We start from the raw sequence: 18,452 nt of genomic DNA, 5'->3' as shown, positions 1-18,452 counted from the left end.
GAGGTATTAAAGTAAGTGGCATGGGAACAGAGACTGCAGCAAGGATGCAGGGCACGTGCTGAGATCTAATGGCAAACGACCAAATGTTTGACAAAGGTGCGGGTTTAAGGTACAGAGGTGGAGAGGTTTAGAGAGAGATTCCAGAGCTCAGTGCTTTGGATCTTAAGGCCTAGTCACAGGCACTAAAGTTGGAACAATTAAAATTAAAGATGCTTGAGAACACAGATGTAAACAGTGCAGATTTTGAGGCAGTTTGGATGGATCTTTTAACAGATGAAAAGGTAGACAGCTCACAGTGTTCATAAGTTCATCAGTTGTAAGAGCAGAATTAGGCCATTTGGCTAATCAAGTCTACTCCGCCATTCAATCATGGCTGATTATCTTTCCGTCTCAACCACATTCTCCTACCCTCGCTCCATACCCTCTGACTAATCAAGAATCTGTCAATCTCCGCCTTAAAAATATCCATTGATGGCCTCCACAGTCGTCTGTGGCAATGAATTCCACAGATTCAGCAACCTCTGACTAAAGATATTTCTTCTTCTCTCCTTTCTAAAGGTAGGTCTTTTTATTCTGAGGGTATGGCCTCTAGTCCTAGACTCTCCCACTAATGGAAACATCCTCTCCACATTCACTCTATCCAGGTCTTTCACTATTCGGCACATTTCAACGAGGTCTCCCCTCATCGTTGTAAACTCATGGTCAGGTAATCTTCGCAATGGCCAGCAATGTCAGCCAAACCTCACCCTGGGTCCAAAGCAAACACAACCTGTAAGCAGTCTGATTTCAACTGAGGATAGACACATAATGCTGGAGTAACTCAGGACTGAAGAAGGGTCTTGACCCGAAACGTCACCCATTCCTTCTCTCCCGAGATGCTGCCTGACCCACTGAGTTGCTCCAGCATTTTGTGTCTATCTTCGATTTAAACCAGCATCTTCAGGTTTTTTTCCTACTGATTTCAACTGTGTGCGGTTGCAAGATGGTGAATGAGGTTGGTGGCCTATGAATGGAGTTTGGTACAGCAACCAAAGAAAATGTATCTATTTTTTCTGTGATATTTTGTCGTAGCGAATTTCTGATCATCCAGTATTGAATGCTGGACAAACTATTTGAAAACTGTGATACCATGGAACAGGAGTGAGAAGTGGTAGTGAGGAAGTTCCAGGTACCATAGACATACATGTATATGCATGTGCCCATAGGGGAGCGAACAGCCAGAACATGTCCAGCAATTTTCCTTCTTAAAACCCATCTCATAATGTAACCCAGGCGGGTTACCCAGAGTGTTCCCTGCAAGCAAATAATGCCTTGCTCTGAGCTTCACCTTGAGGATTGACTAACATGCAAGCCAGTTTATTAATTCATAATCCTTTCCAGACAATCTGAAGGGGGTAATTCATGCAGCTATATAACATGAGCAGTGGGCCAATATTTCAGTGACAAGAATCTCTCCTTACCCTGACAATTCAGGCAGCGGAAAAATATAGAACTAGGAGCCTTATTCACTCAGATGTTTACTAATAAGTAGATATACAAAAATACAAGAACCTTTGAGGATTTTGTAACCAAGAAAAACTGCTTATTTTGCAGGCAGCTATGGAGCAGCCAAAGAAGCTAGTTGAAATTTTTTTTTCTGCCCTGTGTTGAAAGAGGAACAATTATATTATTGTTTAGCACACAAGTCGGATCTGATGGAAGAGCCAATCCCTTTGACAATAGCCATACAAACAAGCTTCTGGTAACTCCACAAATAAAGGCACCTTCCCAAAAAGAAATCTTCAACTTACTTTCCCATTTATTTTCCCAAAGTAAAACAGTCCCTGGGGGAATTGCACAGAGGGAAAACTAATGGAATTGACTGCTTGTAAACAAAAAATAAGCTGCTGGATGATCAAGATTGATCTGTTTATTTAAAATGCCAAAAACATGTGTTATATTTTGGTGATTCATTTGAAACTTAGCCAAGCATGTTACATACACTTAAAATAATTTTCATTTGTGAGCCAACTCAGATATTAAGCAGAATCCAGACTGAAAATGTATTTTTATAGCAGTGTTAAGGTCAGTTAACGAAGTTTATTATGTGCACTTAGAAATGTATAAAAATGTTAATATTCACCTCTTTGTACATCAGAACATGTCAACTCTGACCTACTCTACCTTCCTTCCTACATTTACTTGGTAGTTTATTTTGTTGCATCTATTTATTTATAGATCCTCTCCATTTAACACTTGTGCTTCAGAATACCCACGTAACCAGAACGAAACATCACCAAATAGTTCAATACTATGTTGCCCTCCCTTATCCAGTCTCTTCTGACCTACATCTGAGATGACCCCAAACACTTCACCATTCCAACAATTTTCAATTCCTACTCATCCATTGCCTCATCTTTACCAATAAAGACCAATCTCTCCACATCTTCATTCCACACCAGGAAGGCCTCAGGACCCTCTGGTTCGTCTCTGAGCAGAAACCTAATTGGTTCCCCTCTGCTAACAATCTCCTTTGCCTGGCAGTTTGTTGATATGCTTAACAAATTATTTTTTGACCCCTCTCACTTTCTTCAAGTCAAAAGTGTAGCAATGAGCATTTTCTTGAGGCCCATCTGTGCTTGTCTTTTTGTTGGGTTACATTGAACACTTGTTATTCCAAATGTAAGCTGCATCATTCCTCAACTCTTTCTCCCGTACATCAATGACTGCACCGGCAATATTTCCTGCACCCATGCCGAACTTGATGTCATCAACTTCACTACTAACTTCCATCCTGCACTTAAATTCACTTGAACTATCTTCAACACCTCTCTACCTTTTTTCAATCTCTTTGTCTCCATCGCAAGGGACAGACACTGATGTTTACTACAAACCGACCAACTCCCACAGTTAACTTGATTAACTTGAGTTAACTTGACGCTGGATAAAGTGTACACCAACGTAAAGGACGCCTACAGAGCTCTTCCGTGCCCACCTCTGGGACAATCCGATCACCTCTCACTGTTTCTACTGCCCGCATACAAACCCCTCATCCGCAACACCAAACCTACAATTAAGACGGTCAAAATATGGCCCGAGGATGCCACCCTACAACTCCAGGACTGCTTTGATCGCACCGACTGAGACCTGTTTGCACAACAGGTGACCCGTGGTTCAGAGGTAGAATTGGAGGAGCACACATCCACTGTGCTCTCCTACATCAACTGCAGTGTGGAGATTGTCACAGTGGCCAAGGAAACAAAGATGTTCCCAAACCGGAAACCATGGATAAACAAGGAGGTATGGAATCTGTTGAGGGCACGCAACAATGCCTTTAAATCTGGTGACACTTCAGCATACAGTGTTGCCAGATCAAACCTGAACAAAGGTATAAAAAGGGCCAAAAACATCCACAGGCAATGGGTGGAAGACCACCTCAATACCACGGACACCACAGAAGCATGTGGCAGGGTGTCAGGGTGACATCACTGACTACAAGAGCAGCCCTGCCTGCCCCCACAGTGATGTCACACTAACCAACGAGCTTAACACTTTCTTTGCCTGCTTCGAAACTGGCAACACCACCATGAGTGGAAGAACCCCAGCCAAGGCGGAGGGACAGGTTTTAACATTGAGCACACAGGAAGTACAGTGCGCTCTGCGAAGGATCAACCCACGCCAGGCTGCAGGCCCGGATGGAGTTCAAGGAAGGGTACTTAGGGACTGTGCTGAACAGCTGGCTGAGGTATTCACCAGGATCATTAACCTGTCGTTATCTCTGGCTACGGTCCCCAAGTGCCTGAAGTCAGCTACCATAGTGCCGGTGCCAAAAAAAGCAAAGATCACCAACCTGAACGACTACCGTCCGGTTGCCCTAACTCCTATAATCATGAAGTGCTTTGAAAGGCTAGTCCTCTCACACATCAAATCCAGCATCCCTGCCTCGCTGGACTCACATCAATTTGCATACAGGGCAAATAGATCCACAGAGGACGCCATCTCTCTGGCTCTTCACACTGTCCTGACTCACCTGGAGAGACAGGGCACGTACGTGAGGATCCTATTCATTGACAATAGCTCTGCCTTCAACATGGTCATCCCCACCAAGCTTATCACCAAACTCCACCAGCTGGGCCTCAGCTCGTCGTTATGCGACTGGATCCTGAATTTCTTGATGGAGCGACCGCAGGCAGTGAGAATGGGCCCGCACCTGTCCTCCACTATCACCCTGAGTACCAGCACACTACAGGGCTGTGTTTTGAGCCCCATGCTCTACTCCCTATTCACACACCATTGTCATGTTTGCAGACGACACAACGGTGATCGGGCTGATCACCAACGGTGATGAAACACACTACAGAGCGGAAGTGCAGAACCTGGCGGACTGGTGCTCAGATAACAACCTGTCCCTAATCACCTCTAAGACCAAGGAACTGATCATCAACTTCCGAAGGTCACATAATGGGGAATATGCTCCGATCTTTATCAACGGGGACAGTGTGGAGAGAGTGTCCAGCTTCAAGTTTCTGGGCACTCACATTTCGGAGGACCTCACATGGTCCACTAACTCCGCTGGTCAAGAAGGCCCAGCAACGACTGTTCTACCTGAGAACACTGAAAAGGACTGGTCTGCCCCAACAGCTGCTGACGACCTTCTACCGCTGCACCATAGAGAGCATCCTAACGCATGGCATCCCTGTGTGGTATCTCAGCTGCACAGAGGCAGAGAGGAGAGCTCTTCAGCGGGTAGTCTACAGAGCTCAGAAGATTATCGGGACACAGCTACCAGCCTTGGAGGGCATCTACAATACACGATGCCTCAGGAAAGCCACCAGCATTCATAAAGACTCCTCACACCCCTACAATAGTCTGTTCGAACTTCTACCATCTGGCAGACGCGACAAGGCCTTCTACGCCCGCACTTCCAGACTCAGGAACAGCTTCATCCCCAGGGCCATAGCTGCTCTGAACCGGTCCTGCTGAGTCGGATGGTCACGTCGCACAGCGACCCGGCACAGACCTATTTGCACTTTATTCTGTTTTAACTGTTTCTAATTTTGTTTCTCTGGGTTGTCTAAATTTCTGTTGATGAGCTAATGAATTTATTGCATCGTATGGAAGTCGCATTTACAATCTCGTTGTACCCCTGTACAATGACAATAAATATATATTGTATTGTATTGTATTGTATTATACCTCCTGCCCTGTCTTTTGCACAGATGTCATATGTTGCTCTCAAAATTCTGTCTCAACCACATCTGGTCCCAAATTGAGTCTTTCCACTCCAGGATATCCAAGGCCTCCTTTTTCGTCAGAACATGTGGATTCCCCCCGCTATTGTGGATGGAGCACGCACCCATGGCCCACTCCCCCTCCCCCCAGATGAAATGAGGATAGAGTTCCCCTGATTTTCACCTTTCATTACAGCATCCTCCACAACCAAAAAACTAATCTCCAACATTTCCCACAATCTTTAATGCAAACACACAACCAGCCACATCTTCCCGTTTCCACCTATATTGACTTTCTGCAGAGACCACTCTCTCTGCAACTCCTTGACTTGCTGATTCCTACCACCCAATCCGCCCTCTCCTGAAGCACTTTCCTCTGCAACCGCAGGAGATGTAACTCCCGCCTCTACACCTCCTCTCTCACTTTATTTCAAGGACCCCAACAGGCATCCAAGTGAGACAGAGATTCACATGTCCCTCCTCCAACCGTATCAATTTTATTTGGTGTTCCCGATGTAGCCTCCTTTAACATTGGCAACACCAGGCATAGAATAGTTGACCGTTTCACCGAACACATGCTCTTTCTGCCAAGGCTCTCTAGATCACTTGGTTGCTAACCATGAACTCCCTTTTCCATTCTCAGACTGACCTTTCTGTCCTTGTCCTTCTCCATTACCAGAGTGAAGACATACACAAACTGGAAGAACATCACCTCATGTTCCACTTGGGTAACTTAAAACTCAGTGGTATGAATACTGAATTCTCCAATTCCAAATAATATCTCCCCAACACCCTCCCCTTTTTCCCCTGTCGTTCCCACCCAGTGCACACTCATCTCTCCCACCACCCCATTCACCTTGCTCTCCCCCCCCCCCAATGATTCTCTCACACCTGCTAGACCTATATTTCTTTTTCTCCCCTCTTTCCCCTCACCCACGTCCCCTTCCACCCGTACCTCTCCTTTTGGGTTTACATTTCACTCTTCCTCATCTTTCTAACCCCCTTTTCATCTCTAGAATTTGCCACTTACTCCACCCACCTGCCAAAGTCTCTTCACTTGTATCCATTTAGCATTTGCCAGGCTTTGCCCCATCCCCAGTTCTATTTTCCTGCATTCCCTCCAAATGCTGCCTGACCTGCTGAGTTCCTCCAGTGCTTTGTGTTTTGCTCAAGATTTCAACCTGCAAATTCTTGCATCGCCTGTGTAATCATTCTAATTTCCACTTTTAGGTTAGACAACTGACAGATTGCATCTCAGCTCAAGAAGAGATGCCTTAGCATCTTCTAAAATGTAATGATTTTGACAGAAGTTAATCAAGTAACTGCACGAAAAAATAAATTGATATCAAGTCACTGAAATGGCACCCATTACCCAAGACCTTAAAATATCTAATTGCAGGATGATCTTCGGTCGAAAAATTACCCCTTGGCACCAAAGGATAAGCATCATTATTTTCAGCCATTATACATTCAGGCACCAGTCGTCACATTTTGTAGCTAAATTAAACACTTTCAATTTGATGACAGAATTATCTCAAGAGCATTTGTGCCTAACATGAATAAGATTTGCCAGCCATGCTTTTGTACATTGCTGCATTCCCAAAGTTAATTTTAAACAGAACATTTAATGCTCCAGTAAATCTCAATCACCCAGGACAAAGCAGCATAATGAGTTGAGAGTAGTGGATTTTAAAGTAACGTTCAAATGGGTTTTACAGAATTCCAGGATTTATAGTTTTGGTACTGATTTGCTTCCTTCTGTTGATCACTGTGTGAACAATATTTCAGGATATTCCCCTTCACAATTTGTAATGTGATATCTTGATCCACTTTATTTAACTAATCCCTATATTTCACCATTTTTTGTGCAGTTACATATATCATACCCTTGTATGATTACTACCCAGACTGTCCATTTAGAGAGTAAATTGATGCTTACAGCCAACTATACCTGTTAATTAAGAGCTCCAAGACTGTGTATGAACCTCACTTATCATCTTCACAAACATCAGACTTTTCCCATACTTTCTACCCATCTTTACACATACTAGTCATGCAACAATTTAACAGATGTATTCTGCAGTTCGACTGAGGTGCAATAAATGTGTTTTTCTCATGTTCTGGCAACAAAACAAAACATGAAGGAAAGCTCTTCAGCGGGTAGTCCATAGAGCTCAGAAGACTATCGGAACACAGCTACCAGCCTTGGAGGGCATCTACAACACACGATGCCTCAGAAAAGCCACCAGCATTCACAAAGACTCCTCACACCCCTGCAATAGTCTGTTCGAACTTCTACCATCGGGCAGACGCTACAAGGCCTTCTACGCCCGCACCTCCAGACTCAGGAACAACTTCATCCCCAGGGCCATAGCTGCTATGAACCGGTCCTGCTGAGCCGGATGGTCACATCGCACAGTGAACCGGCACAGATCTACTTGCACAGATCTATTCTGTTTTAAAACAGTTTCTAATTTGTTTCATTGGGTTGTTTAAATTAATACTGATTAGCTAATTAATTTATTGCATCGTATGGGAGGCGCATTCCCAATCTCGTTGTACCCCTGTACAATGACAATAAAGATATATTGTATTGTATTGGCTCTGCTGACTGGTGCTGTGTATTAGTTGGGGTTTTTGAGCACCTATCTATTAGGGTCAAATGGTATTTCAACACTATTCATGGTGTCTGTGTGTTGTACTCTTGGCTCGTGGCTCTTGGGTACTGGAGATCGTCATTACCTGATACTCATTCGGCCAGAATGTGCTGACCGCCAGCTCAGCCCGGTGCCATTCTTTTCCCTGAGATCCAGTCACATTCCAAATGGGATTTGCAAGAGCTCCTTTGTTCACGCGGACATAAATGTTCAGTGTTCCAGGATTCAAGTAATCTTTACTGTACAACCAGTAACTGAAATCGATGCAGTGAGTGTCGTTTTCTTTCATTAGTGGAAGTAAGAGTCGTGCTTTCTCTCCTGGCAAATGCTGAGAAGCATCTACCATCAAGAAGGAACCTGTCAGAAAACAAAAAAATAGCACCCATTACGCATTTATACAATTCATACTTCGTACATTTCTCTAAGATTCCCATACCATTAAATAAACAGACCTCAACTATCTTTAATTTTATTTCCTAAATGATAGTGGAATCACGATTGAAATAATAGTTTCTTTTACAACATTACAAATCAAGCTGAAAAGTAAATGTGCTTCAATTCTACCAAATCTACCATGTGCCACTTGGAATATGAATCCAAAATTATTATTCTTTCACAGATAAATGAAACTGCTGGTTATACATAACATCCATGCATTTATGTATAAATGCATCTATGCATGTTTCAACAAACTGCAGGATGTAAACAACATGATTAAAATAATAGAAACATTAATATTAATGTTTATATGGAGATTAATTAACACGGAGGTAATTAGCAAACAGAGATCACTAGTATTAACAGCAGAAAAATCTTGCTCTCAAAATTTGAAAAGACCTGAACAGTAAAAAGAAAGCAAGTCTAGAAATGACTCTAAATGATTAAGTTTTTAATGGTGACTGGGAACTCTCGGTTGACCTTTGCCTTCAGAGCTCTATGCTGTCAGTGCAAACAAAGAGTACTTCCAAGTAGAGAAAAGGAGAACTTAATAAACAAGGCCCAATTTTAATTAACCACAATGAAAACTACATTAATATATTCCTTTATTCGTCCCACACCGGGGAAATTTACAGTGTTACAGCAGCAAGGTGGATAGCAAGAGATCATTCATTATAAATAAAAGATACATAAATTGTCATCAGTTTTCTGTGTGTTCTTAGCTGTTATTGTTGACTCGTCTGCTGGGAGCAGTGCTGGTTGTGCAGTCTCACAGCAGCGGGAAGGAAGGACCTCCTATATCTCTCCTTCACACACTTCGGGTGAAGGAATTTGTAACTGAAGGAGCTACAGTGCAGTGACCTGAATGGGGTGGGAGTCATTGTCCAGCAGCGATGTTAGCTTTGCCATCATCCTCCTCTCTCCCACCACCTGCACTGAGTCGAGGGGGCAACCCAGGGCAGAGCTGGCCTTCCTGACCAGCTTGTCGAGTCTCTTCCCTTCCGCCGCTGAGATGCTGTTGCTCCAGCAGACCACTCCATAGAAAATGGCCGATGCAACCACCGTGTTGTAGAAGGTCCTTAGGAATGCCCCCTGCACTCCAATGGACCCGAGTCTCCTTAGCAGATAAAGTCTGCTTTGGCCCTTCCTGTATAGCGCATCGGTGTTTTCAGTCCAGTCCAGTTTATTGCTAAGGTAGACACCCAGGTACTTATAAGAATCCACCCTCTCGATGTCCATTCCCTGGATTTTCACCGGTATCGGGGGGGACCTGGCTGCGCCTGCGGAAATCTACCACCATCTCCCTGGTTTTCCCCGCGTTGATCCGGAGGCAGTTCCGCTGGCACCAGTCCACAAACTCCTTGATCAGTTCTCTGTACGCCCTGTCCTCATCGCCCGTGATGCGGCCGACGATGGCAGAGTCGTCAGAGAACTTCTGTAGATCGGAGTCTGCAGAGCTGTGCCTGAAGTCTGCAGTGCACAGGGTGAACAAGAATGGAGCTAGCACTGTTCCTGGGGCACTACAGGGGGTGAAGGTGGAAAGTAAATTGCACTTATATTCTGATCTAGCATTTATAACATTTTAATTTTTAGACCAGTTCAACACAGTCTCTGTGCATCTCACACCCAAACTTGAGTCACCAGCAACACGTAGAAAACATCTTCAACCTCCATATAAATTGTTTGGAGATTGGACAATTTTGAGGGAGGGTATTGAAATTAGATGCAAATCAATATTTAAGGAACAATAAATTCTTGCAAGAGGATGCAAAACACCAGAAATGAAAGCAACAGTAGGCCATTCAGTCCTTTGTGCCTGCTCCACCATTCAACTAGATTATCAAGAGTCAAAAGTGTTTAATTGTAATATTTATCAAAACAGAAACAATTAAATCCATACTTTCAGCAGCTTAACAGGTCTGAACACACAGTACTCACTAGATAATATAATAAAACAAACAAAAAAGTTCAAAACTTTAAAAAAACCTCATTAGTACAAAACAAAACCAAAGTCCGAAGTCCCAAGTGCAACTAAGACAGTTCATACTTCGGAGTTTAATCGGTATTTGTAATGTTCAATAGCTTGTTGGTTGTTGGGAAGAAGCTGTTCCTGAACCTAGACTATAGTTCTCAGACTCCTCTACTTTCTTCCCAATGGTAGGAGTGAAATACGAATGTGGCCAGGGTGGTGTGAGTCCTTGATGAGGCTGACTGCCTTTTTGAGGCAGCACCTTCTATAGATCCCTTAGATAGTGGGGCAGTCTGTACCTGTGATGGATTGCGTAGTGTCCACCACTTTTGGTATTCTCCTTTGTTCCTGGGCATTTGAGATGCTAAATCAGGCTGTGATACAACCAGTCAATATGCTCTCTTCCTAACACCTGTAGAGGTTTGAGAGTGTATTTGTTGACATACCGAATCTCCTCCATCTTTTAACAAAGTAGAGGTATTGATGCACTTTCTTTATGAGTGCATCAATGTGCTGGCTCCAGGCCAGATCCTCACAGATATGCACGCCCAGAAACTTGAAGTTGATGACTATCCACCACCTATCCATTAATAAAGACTGGTTCGTAGATCCTCGGCCTTCTTTTTATGTTAACAATTACCACATTGGTCTCACTGATGTTAACAGCAAAGTCGTTCCACCACCATTCAATCAGACAACCAATCTCCCTCCTATATTCTGACTCATCATTATCCATAATTCATCAAACAACAGCTGCATCACCAACAAATTAAAAAATTGAGATGGAATTATGTCCGGATGTACAGTTATGGGTATACAATGAGTAGAGCAGGGGACTGACCACACAGCATCCTCGCTGATGGTTATCGAGGAGGAAGTTTTGCCAATTCATACTTATTGTGGTCTGCAGATGAGGAGGTTGAGGATCCACTTGCATAGGAAATGCAGAGACCCAGTTTCCTGAGCTTGTTAACAAGTTGGGAGGAGATGATGGTGTTGAATGCAGAACTGTAGTTGATGAACAACAGCTTGATGTACGTGTTTTTGTTGTCCAAGTGGTCCTGTGCAGAGTGGAGCTAGTGAGATAATGTCCCTTAGGGATCTATCGCAGCAGGAGGCAAATTGCAGTGGGTCTAGATTCTTGCTAAGGTAGGAGTTAAAATGCACTATAACCAACCTCTCAAAGCACTTCATCTCCACAAACCCTTTTTAATCATTGGTGGCATGTTACCTCACTTTCCTTGGGCACCATTGATGCACTCTGCAAAAACTCCAGTCAATTGGACTGCACAAGTTTTGAGAACGTGACCCAGTACACCATCAGGTCCAGATTCTTTCCAAGGATTCACACTTTCTGATGTTGGCCCCCGGTGACTCAGGTTATACCACAGGGGGGGAATGGGACCCCTGAGAAGGCACATTGTGCTCTCCCTATCGAATCATATGTAGGGAGTGATGCCTCGCGATTGCTTGAGCTGCCATTTGGTTTCGCCTTGCAGGAAGTGATAGCGTGCAAGTCCTACCATTAATGCCGAAAGCCTGTCTCATCTTCCATTTTGGAGCTCAAGCCTCTTTTAGCCTTTCTGATGGCATTATCAAGGTCATACCTGGACTTGGACAAATCTGCTTTGCCAGATCGAATGCCCGAGATCTGGTCCTCAGAAGACTGCAGATCTCCTAGTTCACCCAAGACTTCTGTTTGGGGAACATTCAGATGGTTTCGGTGGGAACCCATTCCTCCACACATTTCCTTATGAAGTCAATAACATCCATGGTGTATTCTTTCGCGTGCTTGAATATCACCCATCTATCGACTCCAAGCAATCTCGGAATTGTTCCTCTGCCTTCCCTGACCACTGGGACAGCACTCTTTTACCTCTGTCACTTTGCTGCGTTCATCTTATACTCTGATTCCTTTAATATCTAATAATCTGTTGACCTGTGTTTTTTTAAAAATAGTTATTAACTAAAACATTTCTATTTATTTTTGTACCGCAGTAAAGGCCACACTTTTCCACGTTATATTCCACCATCCCATTCACTCAACCTTTTTGGTTATTCCTGCTTCTCCTGGCCCCCAGGTAATCAATAACTCAGTCAATAAATGGTGGGGGAGGTGGCTCATTATTTCTCACATGCCCAAATGAAGTGCCCCTAAAAATGACATCTGTACACGTGAAGAAAGGGCTCAATGTTTTACCGGAGCCCGAGTCTCTCACCTGCTCAAAATCCTGTGCAATTTGCAACTGATGGCTTGACCTGAATAAGCAGATCATTGAGAGTTGTGAACTGGGCAGGAGCAAGATAAGTTTCATGCACTCCAATCAGTTGCAACCTGGTCCCTGTTCGGCTCTGACAAATCATATCTTAATCCCAATCGTAGATGGGTTTACTGCATGAGCATAGCCATCTCAAATTTCCATACCCATGAAGTGAATGAACATGTGGAATATAATATAGGAACATGTGAAATCATCACAGTAGTAACAAAAATGAAAATGTAGAGTTTCAGCCATTGTGTTTTCAAAATAAAACAGGTCAATAGATTTTTTTGGCTTTAAAAGAATCAAAGGATACGAGATTAGTGCAGGAAAAAGTCACTGAGTGGAATATCAGGTGCAATCTAGTTTCCCAATGGTTTGGCCACATTTGAAAGCTTTTCAAAAAGGCAGTCAACCAAAGCGGTTGGCCGCTGATTGTGTGTGGAACCCAGAACAGCAACTGTATTGGGGAAGGGTGATAGACAGGTAAATAAAGTGCATTGGTCAGGTAGACTTGCAGCCAAACCAATATTTGCAAATGCAAGGTCAGCCCCAATTAACTTATAGACATCCCTGCAACTGACAGGGGAATGTATGCAGATGTTACTAATATGCACTTTCACAAGGACATCTGATAAAGCTTTCATAAAATATTGTGCCAAATGATGAAGAAAAAGCTTTCATCCGGTTAGGAAACTGGCTGAGGAGACAGATGAGGGACAACAGAATACAATTCAGATATCTGTTGATTTCATGCAAAAGTCTGTTTTGGAGCCTCAATAGTTTATCATATTCATACATAACTTGCATGACAGGATATACCAGACCGTCAACAATGCAGGGATAAAGTGTTTAATGGAAGCATAAAATTAATAAATGCAGTAAAAATTTAAAATCTCAACAAACTGAATTAAAATTGATATGGTGACACACTTTGAACCAAGAAAGGAATGAGGATAATGGATTTGCAAAGAGGATAAATTACAAACATAGGAAGTGAAAAGAAACTTGGGGCAGGGTTCACATGGAACATTGTGGACAGCTAAAGGAAATAAGCAGAGACATTAATTCGGGCTTTTATTTGTATGAAATTACAATACAATCTGGTCAAGGTTACAGTTCTATCATTGGTCAGAACACATTTAGGGAAATATATATTGTTCTACAAACTTGTTCAGACAACAAGCAAAAAAGGGCACTGTGATGTTGGGAGACAGTTGGAGAATTGGGTGCGCACCAGTTCAGTTAAGTAATTGTTCAGCCAAAGGTTCAGCTCAAGATATTAAATTACCTACATACATATCTCATTGTTAAAGCAGAGGCATCTTGTTACATCCCATACATTTCAAAGTAGTATTTGCCAGTTGAAAGGAAGTTCCAAATAATGCCAATTGATTCAGGCCACATTATAATTACTGTAAAATAGTACTGGAACTAACATTTCAAAAAGCGGATTAAATCAGTGCAATTTTTCAATAAGCTTCAAGTATTGGCTCAGTTGGATTTCAACATATTCACAGGAATTTGAAAATAGCATTTACTTTATACATCTGTACAATATGTTAGCCATAAAAGCCTTAACATCAGGATAGACCCTAGTTTGCATTTTGAGCAATCTGTCATCACACCAACACATCTGTTCAATATTTAGAATTTCAAACCATGAAGCCAGATACAGTTACACTTGCACTCAGATACAAATACAATCTATCCATTATTTAATGCTCTTCGTCAGTTAAAGTTAGATATATATAGTCCCTTAATTAATTTTCAATTACAAAAGTAAGAAGTAGTTTTTGTAAACCAGCACATGAATTATTTAAACTAGGGAACTGAGGGGTAACTTCTTCACATAAAGGGTGGTGTAAATACGGAACAAGCTGCCAGAGAGAGGATTGAGGCACGTACAATAACATTTAAAATAACATTCTTGATTAGTAAGCGTGTCAAGGGTTATGGGGAGAAGGCAGGAGAATGGGGTTGAGAGGGAAAGGTAGATAGATAGACAATAGACAATAGACAAAAGGTGCAGGAGGAGGCCATTCGGCCCTTCGAGCCAGCACCGCCATTCAATGTGATCATGGCTGATCATTCTCAATCAGTACCCCGTTCCTGCCTTCTCCCCATACCCCCTGACTCCGCTATCCTTAAGAGCTCTATCCAGCTCTCTCTTGAATGCATTCAGAGAATTAGCCTCCACTGCCTTCTGAGGCAGAGAATTCCACAGATTCACAACTCTCTGACTGAAAACTGTTCAGCCATGATTGAATGGCGGAGTAGACTCGATGGGCCACATGGCCTAATTCTGCTACAATCACTTATAAAAATACATTTGGACAGGTACATATGGGCCAAAGGTTTAGATGGGCATCTTGGGCAGCACGGACAATTTTGGGCCAAAGGGCCTGTTTCCATGCTGTATTATTTTATGACTTTAAGTAATCTAATTTACAAGGCAATTGCAGAGCAGTAACAGCAACAGTTAAGCATTGTAATTCATTCAGAAAATATTCATAAAATGTTCATTGTTAATTGCTTCAACATGTTTTTGTTCAGATCCTCATACTTCACATTATAAAACATACATTCAAGTATTAAATATGGTCACACATCAAAAAAAAATGATTCAGACTGTTAAAAATACACATATCTGCATTTGATTACCAGGATCACACCAGAAAATATTAATTTGTCAATAGTTATACACATCATGCACATTCTGTTTTGCTTTATATTCACAGCATAAATATAAAATTAACTTCAGTCCTCATGCCGCAAATTTATTTCCACTTGCACATGGTTAGTTTCGTTTGGAGATACATCGGGGAAACAGGACCTTCGGCCCACTGAGTCCGTGCTGACCAGCGATCCCCTGCACACTAACATTATCCTACGCACACTAGGGACAAAATCACGATTGTACCAAGCCAATTAACCTACAAACCTGTACGTCTTTATAGTGTGGAAGGAAAGCAGAGCTCCCAGAGAAAACCCACACAGGTGACGGGGAGAACGTACAAACTCTGTACAGGCAGCACCCGTAGCCTGGATCGCACCAGAGTCCCTGGTGTTATAAGGCAGCAACTCTACCGCTGCATCAGCGTGCCGCCCTAATCATATCCTTTCTTTTCCTTCTCCAAAATAAAAGATGTGAGGTGTAAAAGCATTCAAAGGCATAAACACGAAAGGCAGGGTGAATTTTATATGTCCATTTGATTAATTATCTATTTTCCACCACATACAAATTGAAAAATTAGTTTACTCTGCCAGGAGCCTAAACCTGAACCTTGGCTTCACACCTCAGTTACATCCAGTTAAAAGCCCCTTCCAATAAACACTAATCATCCATTATTTTTTAATTAATGGTATACAAAGCTCGAGCATATTTGAGAATGTGAATCGCTGCAGTAAGATTTCACAAAACTAGATGATACTGTTCAGAACAGTTCTTTTTTTCTCAGCTCATGGAACTTAAGCAAGCAAAAAGCAACGGAAAATATATTTAATTTCAAGTAAGCAACCATAGGCTTACACCATTTCCCCCTCAAAGTTTATCATTTAGCTCGTGTAATATGCTGTGCTTAAGACAGAAGAGTAAGTAAAACTGCACCAGTTTCCAGTTTCAGTGTAACAACATCTCTGTTTTCTGAGCCAGAGAGCGGAATTCAGTAGCAATATCGGCACCAGCTGAAGACTTGTATAAACTGCTGATTCATTATGAACGGCGTATAGCCCAGCAGCTTTTCTAAAGAACCTAACATCAGAAAAATTCGGAAGACTCAATGTCCTGTATCCCAAGAACGTGCAGACTGGTAAAGAGAGGTAGAGGTGAGGCAGAGTCTGACGTGATAGGTGGATTCAGATGCAGGTGTGGTGGATACAGGTGCAGGGACAGGTACAATCCGGTAAAATCACACAGCAGACCTCACCTAGGCAGTACAAGAGGGTCGCCATGTTTTTGGCACCTACAAAGTTGTAAAATGTTAATGAAACAGTCCAATCTTCTCACAGGACCCATCAACTTTTTGTAACTTTGTCGGCGCCAAAAACATGGTGACACTTTATGAAGGCGATACAGGCCTGTTGCTACGTGGCCGCAGGCAGCCGCTGCCGGGTCCCCCTACAATTTTGGTGCCCTCCCCCCTCCAGGTCTGCCTTCATTCTCGGTGCTTCCCCACCCCGCCGGGCCCCCCCCCTTAGTTCTCGGCAGGTCCCCCCCCCCCCACTCGCGGCACCCCGACCCCCACCACACCAGGTCCCCCTTTGTTCTCGAGGCGCACCCCTCCCGCCAGGTCCCCCTTTGATCTCAGCGGTCTCCCCACCGCATATCCCCCCTTCATTCTTGGTGGTTGGATGATTTACATTGAAATAGGAGAAGTCAATGTTCATGCCTTTGGGTTGCAGGCAACCATGATGAATGTTCTTCCAGCTTGTGGTGGCCTCACTACGGCAGTGGAGGAGTCAGAAGGCAGAAGGTCAGTATCGGAATTGGAAGGGGAATTAAAATGGCTGGGCAATCGGGGGGCTCCAGAAAAGCCTTGGCGGACAGCACAATTTAAATGCTAGTGATTTAAATCTAGATGTGAAAACGAGCTGTGAAGTGGGTGAAAATAATCTGTAACAGAACTTCATTGGGTGAGAAAAGCTGACAGTTGAAATAAATAATTTGACCAAAGGAAAAAAAAGATTGATATTTTTAATAGTTGAAAAACTAATTGAAGTTGGTGTGAAGGTGAAACTTCCTGTGAAACGCCCAATGTGAAAATGCAGGTGCAGTAAGCCATGTGGAAGACAAATAGTTTGTTGACTTTATTGATAAGGATTGAGATACTAAAGTCATTGACAGTTTAGCTGGGACATTGGGAGTGGTATGCGTACTTTCATCTCCAAAACGAAGAAATGACATATAGCGCATAGATTCACAACACCCATTCTTGGGAAGATGGATTATTCTTCGAGAGAATGAGTAGGACTGGCTCTTCTTCGAAACGTTCAGAAGAAAAAGAAGCAATCTCATTGAGGCACGTAGGATTCTGAGAAGGCTTGACAGAGCAGGGTGCCAATTGGATGTTTACACCAGAAGGGAAAGTCTAGAACTTGAGGATATATCTAAATGAAAATGTGCCAACCTTTTAAGGATATATTTCTTAATACAATCTTCAGGATTCTCTATATCTGGTGCTCATTGGGTGTTCATGGCAGAAATTACTTGACTTTTGAATACCATGAGCATCAGAGTATAAAGGATCAGTTGGAAAAAGTAAACTTGAGACAGAAGATCACCCATAATCTTATTAAACAGCACGGCAGATGTAAGGTGCCAAATAGATTCATCCTACTCCGATTTCACATATACTATGCTTTCTACCTTTAGCTGCATTACCTATTTATTCTCAACAAATTCATTACCTATTTGGGAGTGAATCTGTATTTGGAAAGTTCTGAGTATTGGGCAGGTACTAACCCACATGGAATGAGCTTAATTAAAACATCATCCCTGCCACACCCCAACTGCCATGAGATATTAACATTCCAATATTTTCTAATGTGTTGGTTGAGCAAAATATGAGTACCTTTTGGAACAGGCTGACAGAAAAAGAGGAAGATACAGGTGCTGCTGCCTCAAAGGGCCGAATGGCCTACTTCTGCATCTATGTTTCTATGTTTACAGAAAAAGAGGAAGATATGAATTTAACGTAATTTGATTCTGGTTTATTTTACGAGGTTAGAGCCAAATCCTCAACTAATGAAATGACGCAGTGATGCAAACAGCCTATTCTGGATGGTTCCAAGGAGGAACAAAATGAACAAAAAACAATTGGAGTCAACAGCAGAATTAAGATTTAAATATTTACAATGGGTATTATTTTTTTTGATGAAAATGAATTGAACATTAAGTTGAGCACATTTTAGACAC

The 18,452-nt window shown here is 42.6% G+C and overlaps 1 protein-coding gene across 7 annotated transcripts in view; it reads right to left on the bottom strand.

Moving 5' to 3' along the window:
* The window catches only part of ptprk (protein tyrosine phosphatase receptor type K), a 503,565-nt gene that overhangs the window by 352,101 nt on the left and 133,012 nt on the right, over nt 1–18,452 (bottom strand). For all 7 annotated transcript variants that reach the window (XM_078399543.1, XM_078399544.1, XM_078399546.1 and 4 more), the window contains exon 3: nt 7,953–8,224. In XM_078399543.1, the coding sequence (XP_078255669.1) occupies nt 7,953–8,224 (272 nt within the window). The remainder of the gene's footprint in view (nt 1–7,952; nt 8,225–18,452) is intronic.

Source organism: Rhinoraja longicauda, chromosome 5 (genome assembly GCF_053455715.1).
Source record: "Rhinoraja longicauda isolate Sanriku21f chromosome 5, sRhiLon1.1, whole genome shotgun sequence".
Classification (NCBI taxonomy): Eukaryota; Metazoa; Chordata; class Chondrichthyes; order Rajiformes; family Arhynchobatidae; genus Rhinoraja; species Rhinoraja longicauda.
This window is presented reverse-complemented; position numbering and strand designations above follow the sequence as displayed.